General features: G+C 40.1%; 1 protein-coding gene across 6 annotated transcripts in view; it reads left to right on the top strand.

Moving 5' to 3' along the window:
- Window positions 1–231: 231 nt before the first annotated feature.
- ATP6V1H (ATPase H+ transporting V1 subunit H) overlaps window positions 232–8,559 on the top strand; it is a 124,643-nt gene continuing 116,315 nt past the window's right edge. For 3 of the 6 annotated variants that reach the window (XM_011359156.2, XM_011359158.2, XM_023530040.1), the window contains exons 1-2: window positions 232–533; window positions 1,784–1,931. In XM_011359156.2, the coding sequence (XP_011357458.1) occupies window positions 1,819–1,931 (113 nt within the window). In that variant the 5' untranslated portion in view covers window positions 232–533; window positions 1,784–1,818. The remainder of the gene's footprint in view (window positions 534–1,783; window positions 1,932–8,559) is intronic. The other 3 variants (XM_011359155.2, XM_011359154.2, XM_011359157.2) reach the window with 3 other exon arrangements.

Here is an 8,559-nt window from a genome sequence, read left to right as displayed (position 1 = left end):
GGACTAGGGAGGGCTCGCAGGGTTTCGGTGTCCCCACGTGCCCGCCCCCCGGCTCTGCCCTCCCTTCCTACCCGCCAACCGGGGCTGGAGCTCAGCGCTACTCGGAGGCTCCTGTGTTGCAGGTCGTCCGGACTCTTAACTCCGGGATCCACACAACTCCCTCCAAAGCGCAACGCCCCTCCTCTGGCTGTTTTGAACCCTCCCGGCTTCCGCCTTCCGGGCGGTCACAAGGCTCTGGTCACGTGACCCGCTCTTCTGTCATTCTACTGCGGCTACTCGGCTTCCTTCTACCTGAGCAGCCCTGACGTGTCCTTGGTGCTGGACCCTCATCACGTTACGGCGTCTGAGTCTCCCGCCGCCTCCTAGGCCTCTGGATAGGAGCGATTGTGACTCCGCGCCTCAGCCCGGCGGTGGCCCTGACGCCGCGGACTGCCTCCTCCTCCCAGCCGCCTTTGGGTGCGTTGTAGGGTCCTCAGGGTTCGCGAAGTAAGGCCACATTCAGGTCGTTCCGTTTCGGGCACTGCCCAAGTGAGGTGAGCCCTGCGGTTTATCCACCTTCCCTGGTGCGGGCCGGTTTCTCGCAGCCCAGGCCCCTCCTATCCTCTTGTTCTGGGTTCCCAGATTTCTTTCTTTTCAGGCCTCAACTAGATTTACGAAACTGTAGAACCTTCCCCGCTGGGTCAAGGAACGTGAGGGGCGGCGGGCGGAGGACAGATAACATACTTCCCTACGGTTGGGCCTTGGCCCCGGCCTCCTGGAGGTTCGAGTTGTTCAGAGACCTAAATGACAGCACTGAGGCACCTTCAGCTACCCCAAGAGGGGCGCTGGGGCTGAGCCTGCTTGGTTCTAGGGTTCCAGCTTGGCCTGGATGGAGCCAGTTTCTACTTGGGCCCTGCCAGTCCACCTTGCTCTTGTTTAGGCAGCAATTCTCCGATGCAGAGATTAAGTTTCAAACTGACTAAGGTCATTGGGGTCTTGGAATAGAATTTTAGCTTCTTTGTGGCCGTAACCATGAATTTATATTTTATGGAAAGGAACCTCTGTATTTTGTGTCGTGTTAAAATCAGGCTTAAACGTTTATCTGTTAGTTTAGTAGTGAGAATTACTTAAATCTCTTTTGCTAGCTTCTTGTCATCAAGCTAGACACCCATTGTTGGCTGTACCTAAATTGTAGTTGGTATTTGTTCCAAAAATTTCTCCTAAAATTGATTTAGAAAATACTATGAACTTTGGTTGAAAAAAGAAAACTCTGTCTTCTAAGAAATTACATTCTCAATTTAGCTATTTTTATTTGAATGAATACTTTTAGAAAGACCTATAGGTTTTTAAAATGTCACTTCAAAATGATGCTTAGTAAACGTAAGTAAAATAATTGGTTCTCTCTGTACCATACAGGTTCTTATTTTTTTGTCAGAAGAGGAAAGTTGATTCCAATTGTATACATTTAAAATACTTTCCTATTTTGTATGCCAATTCCATTTAAGCATGATTTCTGATGTTAGTATCTTAAATAGTTACTTTAAAAAATATTACTGCAATATTGTGCCAATAATTAAAAAACATTTCCTGGAAGAGTAAAGACCTATAGAGAACACTTTTATGGAGCAGTACATAATTGGGCAAGATTTGAAATATAATGATTTTAATATTTAATATTTAGGATATTTAATATTTGAGTTGAATGCCTGGGGAGATTAAGGTAGTAATGATGATATTATTAATGATAGTTAGTAGTAAAAAATAACACCTGGTATTCTGGTTTTACCTTGCATCAAAACTGAAGATCTGTTGGAAAACATTCAAGATCATAAAATTTAAATGACTAAAATGGATATCCGGGGTGCTGTGGATGCTGCTGTACCAACCAACATTATTGCTGCCAAGGCTGCAGAAGTTCGGGCGAACAAAGTGAACTGGCAGTCCTATCTTCAGTAAGTACTGATTGGCTGTGAATCATGTGTAATCATGTGCTTTTGCATCACACTTTTTCATGGTCATGCTTCTATGAGAGAAATACTAAAAAATACTAAAAAATGTGGAAGAAAATTCTTCCTTCTTAGAATAATTAGCTGTTGTAGGGAGATAGTATAGTGTGGTGGAAACAGCTTGAGGCTCTCGTGAAGAGGCAGAGCTGGTCTTAGCACTTTTGACTTTTGCTGTCTGGAAAGTTGTGCTTTTTGAGTGAGTGGGAAACATGAGAGGAGTGTTAATGGGCTGAGAAGGGAGGAAGAGGATAATGTGCAGAGCCTGCCACAGGCTCCGTGTGCCTTGGTGATCAGTGTGCGGACAGATGATTTTGCAGACTGGCTCATACAACTAGTAAAAAGTGTAGAAATCTGAGATCAAGACCTGGGCTTGCATTCTGGTTCTGTCTACTAGTTTAGTGATCTTAGGCAAATCCCTTAACTCCTCTGAGCTTTATTAAAGTAAATAAAATGGAGATACATATCCACAGGGTTTTTGTTGAGGTAATGTATTTAAAGTATTAGCACAGTTGAATATAAGCATTAATACATTGAATACACTCAATAAATTTCAGTTTTTTCCCCCTTCCTTCTTGTATATATTAAGATTTAGCATACTGGTGTGTATTTATCTGTAACGTAAGTGTTCACTTATTCTTGACAATATTTTATCATATTGACTTTGCTTCACAGTTGTTTATTTTGGTGTATTCATAGCAGTGAATTATTAAGGAAATTCAATTCAGATTTGCACATACATTTTGAAAACAAATGGAGGAATGTTTAGTTTCGTGTCTAGCAGTTTTCTTTGTTGTAAAAGGGCTTTGCAGTATATAAAAATGATTCATTGTTTCTGTTAATTTCATCACTCTTCAAACATTTATTGACTGTCTGCCAAGTTTGAAGCTTTTTCCAGGCTTTGGGGCTACGAAAAGATAAAGTCATAATCTAGTAGGGAAGTCTGGTATATAAACAGATTATTTTAATTCAGTATGTTACCTGATAATAGAAAAGTGCGCAGAGAATGATGAGTGCACAGAAAAGGGGTAGTTCTTCCTACCCCCAGGAAGTTTTCATGAAGGGGATGTTCAAAGGTAGGGAATTAAAAACAGCATGCTAGGTGGGGACTAGTAGATGTTTTGGAGGCAGGCCAGGGGAAGAGCAGAGGCTGGAGAGGCAGCAAGGAGCCAATGGGCCCAGTGTGCCATCGGAAGGAGTTTGGACTTGATCCTGTCAGTCATTGCTTTTTAAACTGATTATTTCTTTTTCTGAATAAAATTATTAGGTGAGATTGGTTAATAAAATCAAATAGGTTTCAAGAGTACAATTCAATAATTCAAACTGATTCTTAAGCTGTGAAACCCATAGGTGAAGTCTAATAAGGAATCTCAGCGTATAAAACAGATGGAAATGACAGTTGAATGGAGGTGGGAGTGTACATCTCAGAGCTTTTGTTTGAGACCATTCATCATCCTCATTAGGGTTCTAAGAAGCATTAAAAAAAAAACACTTTACTGACATAAACCTGTACATAATTAAGGAATGCAACTTGATGAATTGGGAGATAAGTATATACTCATGAAACCATCACCACAATCAATGCCTTAAACTTACCCGTAACTTCCAAAGATTTTCTCTCACCGTCTTTATTTTATTTTACTTTATTTTGTGATAAGAACACAACATAAGATCTATCCCGTTAGCAAAATTTTAAGTGTGCAACATGATATTGTTAACTATAGGCACTGTGACATACAAATACTGTAGGATTTTCACCTCGTATAAGTGAAACTTTATATCCTTTGACTAATACCTCCCCATTTCTCCCTCTCTCCAGCCCCTGGCAACCACCATTCTACTCTCTGCTTCTATGATTTTGACTATTTTGGATTCTTCTTATAAGTAGGATCATGTAGTGTTTGTTCTTCTGTGTCTGGCTTATTTTATTTAGCATAATGTCCTCCAGTTTTTACTTATGTTGTTGCAAATGACAAGATTTCTCTCTTTTTTTTTTTTTAAGACTGAATAGTATTCCATTGTACGTAAATACCACATTTCTTTTCATTCATCCACCCATCCACACTTAGGTTGTTTCCATATCGTGGCTATTGTGAATAAAGCGGCTACGAATGTGGAATGCAGATATCTCTCTGAGGTCCTGATTTCATTTCCTTTGGATTTATACCCAGAAGTGGGATTGCTGTATCATAAGGTAGTTCTATTTTTAATTTTTTGAGGAACCTCCGTACTGTTTTCCATAGTGACTGTACCAATTTATATTCCCATTGATTCCCATCAGCAGCACACAAGTAGTCCCTTTTCTCCACAGCTTCAAAAATATTTGGTATCTTTTTTTTTTTTTTTGATAAGCAACCTAACAGGTGCGAGGTGATAGCTCATTGTGGTTTTGATTTGCATTTTCTTGATGATTAGTGATGTTGAGCATATTTTCATGTACCTGTTGACCATTTGATAAGCAACCTAACAGGTGCGAGGTGAGAGCTCATTGTGGTTTTGATTTGCATTTTCTTGATGATTAGTGATGTTGAGCATATTTTCATGTACCTGTTGACCATTTGTTTCTTTGGAAAATGTATTTTCAGATCCTCTGCCCATTTTTTAATCAGCTTGTTTATTTTTGTCGTTGTTGAGTTGCATGAGTTCTTTATATATTGTGGATATTAACTCCTTATCAGAGATATCGTTTGCACATATTTTCTCCCACTAGATAGGATGCCTTTTCATTTTGCTTATTGTTTCTTTTGCTGTGCAGGAGCTTTTTAGTTTGATGTAGTCCCACTGGTTGATTTTCACTTTTGTTGTCTGTGCTTTTGTTGTCATATCTAAGAAATCATTGCCTAGGCCAATGTCAAGAAACTTTCTCCCTATATTTTATTCTAGGAGTTTTGCAGGGTCAGATCTTATATTTTTCATTAATCCATTTCGAGTCAGTTTTTATGTATGATGTCAGATGAGGGTCTAATTTTATTGTTTTGCATATGGCTTTACAGTTCTCCCAAACCTATTTATTCAAGAGACTATCTTTTCCCCATTGTGTATTCTTGGCATTGTTGTTGAAGATCAGTTGACCATGTATGTAGAGGTTTATTACTGGGCCCAAGGAGCACAGTTTTAAAATCACTGTTGTCAGTATTAGAAACAACTGTAGTTTGTCAAGTTGGACATAGATGATCAAATTTATCTTTTGGTTGGATTGTTCTACTGACAATGTAGAGGGTAGATTTGTGGGTAATAAACCTAGAGCTAGGGAGAGGCTGTGGCAGTATTCAGGTTGTTGGAATGCATAGATTTGGATAGATCTGAGAAAGTCTTAATATGGATTTGATGTGTGAGGGTGAAAAAGAATCTAGTATGATTTCTCTGAAGGGAATGGGTTACCGTGGGCCACTGACTCCAGGGCAGCAGGTGGGACTTTCTGATGTTTTCTTTGTTCATCTCTATCTGTATGATTGTTTAAATCTTCTACGAAATTAGGATTTTGAGCTACGTTTTCTAATTTTAGTCCAGAGTGCATTTAGACTAGAGCACAAGGAGTTTCATGTTTATAAAGCCTGATTCTGTTTATAACCTAAATAGAATAATATTGTTATTGTTCGTAAAGCACTGGCTGACTGGCAGAAGTTGCCTAGCATTGGCATTTGGAACATTTTTAGGTTCTATGGAGATTTTTGTTTTTCCCCCCCCCCTCTTTAATTCCTACCCCCACCTCCACTTCCACGCCTGACCTACGGATGTCGCTGTCTCCCCTTAAGAGCTGGATCTCTGAAGGCAGGGTGTCTCCTCCCACACGCTCGCGTCATGCACCTGGGGCCTGGCGCACCCGGAGTATGGTCCGTGGCTCCACTTGGGGCATGAACCCAGGACCTTCTGCGTGAAAAGCAAACGTGCTGACTGCTACACTATGGAGCCACCCCTGCATGGAGGTTTTTAATTGCTTTCCATTCTGTTTCTCGTGTTCTAAGGCCTCTATACTATATGTCATATTCTTCTTTCCTCTTATTTCTGTCCTTTATTTTGTTGTCCATCTCATGAACTCCTCAGTTTGTCTATGCTTTAATGTTCACCATGTGTGCCTGCTGTTGAGATGATCAGTGTGGGGACACTAGTGGGCGTGGAATGTACCTCCTCTAGAAGTGTTTCAGATTGTTAGGGGTTGGACTCTATACGTCAATTATCAGTGAATCTTATATCACATTATATTCTGATAAAATAAAACCTGTGGAAGAGTTCCCCAGCATCTAAAGGCTAATAATGCTTTATCCCTCACAAATGAACATGTTATTATGAAAATACAGTGTTTTAAAAATATATTTTTATATTCGATTAAACTTTTTCTTAATTCACCAAGAATCAAAAAATACCATCCTTCTCTTTGAGTTTAAAGTTTAATGAGAAAACAAATCTTTAACTAAAAAATTAAATAAGTTCCAGTAAGAGTTAAATGGAGATGTATGCAAAGTTTTCTCAGATAACAAAAGGAAGGCACAAATAATTACCTGGGAGCTTTGGGGACTCTTCCCAGAGCACATAAAGGTACTTGTAGGAGTTGTCTCAGCAGAGGAGCTGGGGGAAACTCCTGAAGGAAACTCCAGGCGGGGAATGAGACTTAGAAGAACACCAGTGCTTTGGGGGCTTCACATAGTTTGTGGCTCCCTGCAGGCGGTTGCAGGCCAATTTGCAGCACCTTCATTCACCAGTTTTGTGGGCCAAAACCCTAGGAGCCATCTTGACTCTTCTCTTTCCCTCATGGTCCACATGCATACAGTCCATTAACAGATTCTTTTAGCTGTATGTCCCAAACATCCTGGATCTGACCACATTCCTCTAGTTGCACTGCTTCTACCCTAGCGCAGGCTGTCATTATCTCTCACGTGCCCTCTTGTTAGAGCCTCTTGCCCGATAGCTGTGTTAACACTTCTCCCAAAGCAGCAATTCTTACATAGCTGTGAGAGTCATTTCAGATAATACGAATCAGATCATGCTGTACTGCTCACAGCCCTCTAGCCACTCTGCTGTTCTTGCTCTTTTTCACGTAGCAAGCTTATTACTGCCTCAAGGTCTTCGGGCTTATACTTCTGCCTCTCCAGAAGTTCTTCCCCCAGATCACTGGGCTCATTCATGCCATTCAGGTAGCTGTGTAGGTGACCTCAGAAAAGCCCTCTCTGAAATCTAACTAAAATATCTCCTTTTCTCTGTCGTGACTTTCTAGCTCCTTACCCAGCCTCTGTTTTTTTTTTCATAGCATTTACAATGCTGGCATTATGATGGTGTGTGGTATGTGTGTGAGGCGCACATGTGCACGCGTGCGTGTGTGTGTATTTTTAAAAAGTATTTATTTTTGTGTTTGTGTATTTGCCCCACTGGAATGCGAGCTGAAAGATAAATGTCTAAATAATTGTATGTTGCCTGTACTTAAAGGTGCCTGGCACATAGTAAGCTGACGATTAATATTGGCTGATAAAATCACAAATGAGTAGAGTACTCTTTGGGAAGTGGTGGAGATGAGTGTTTGGAAAAGGAAGTAACGTACTTGGTACATAACAGACTGTTTCACATTATTTTCATAGTGATACTATGACATTTTTCTAGTCTCATTTTAAAGATGAGTAGATAGCTATTCAGATAGGATAAGTAACATGTACATACTCATATAGGTTTTGCTTACTCAATTGATTAAAAGGATTTTTATTGAATTCTTCTGCCTAAGTGCTAGGTAGAACTGCCATTCAAATTCTCAGTCTGATACGAAAGGAGTAATCTGATCAGATGTGTGCTTGAGAAAGCTGCTGGGTAGTACGTAAGAGAGATGTGGAGGAAGGCTGGACTGGAAGCAGGGGACGCGTTGGACTGTTGCCATACTCCAGAGGCGGGGAAGTCAAGAGGAGAGTGATGTTAGGTATGAGAATCATTAGCCTTGGTGCCTGATTGGGTTTGGGTTGTTAGAGAAGAGACCAGAGTCACTAACCTGCTAGATTACAGAACCTTCAAAGGAAGACCCAGACAGAAAAGAATTTAAACAAGAACAATAAAAGAGGTTTCTTACAACAAATGTAAAGAAGTTTGACTTCAGAAGGAATGGCTTGCCAAATAAAACAGTAATTAGTTATTTATTTTTATTTTTTTATTTACATTTATTTATTTATTTAACATTTTATTTCTTTTTCCCCTCCCTCTTCCCCCTCCCTTCTGGTAGCCACTAGTCCATTGTCCATGTCAATGAGTCCTTGTTTGTAAAACAGTAATTATTTAAATGGAGAAGAAAGCTGTAAAATTCCAAGATTACCAGGTATAATCTTCATCATACACTTTCTCAGTGGTAGAAAAACTGCATTTTTTTTCACATGATTATCCTATTTACAACGGTTATGACATGCTTTTTTTACTCATTAGCACAACAAAATTTGGAGGTAAAATTGTTTTAGCGAGGGAGTTCCGGTTTATGAAAAAAGATTTCATTCATTTTGGGACCCAGACTAGACAGGATGACCTTGTTTTCTTGGTCTGTTCCAGGGTGCAGAGTGCATTTTGTCCTTACTGGTGTGTGACACATTTAGTCACAATGGCAACTGGGCAA

The sequence above is a fragment of the Pteropus vampyrus genome, unplaced genomic scaffold, assembly GCF_000151845.1.
Source record: "Pteropus vampyrus isolate Shadow unplaced genomic scaffold, Pvam_2.0 Scaffold45, whole genome shotgun sequence".
Lineage (NCBI taxonomy): Eukaryota > Metazoa > Chordata > Mammalia > Chiroptera > Pteropodidae > Pteropus > Pteropus vampyrus.
The sequence above is the reverse complement of the archived record's forward strand: the minus strand, read 5'-3'. Positions and strand labels throughout refer to the sequence as shown.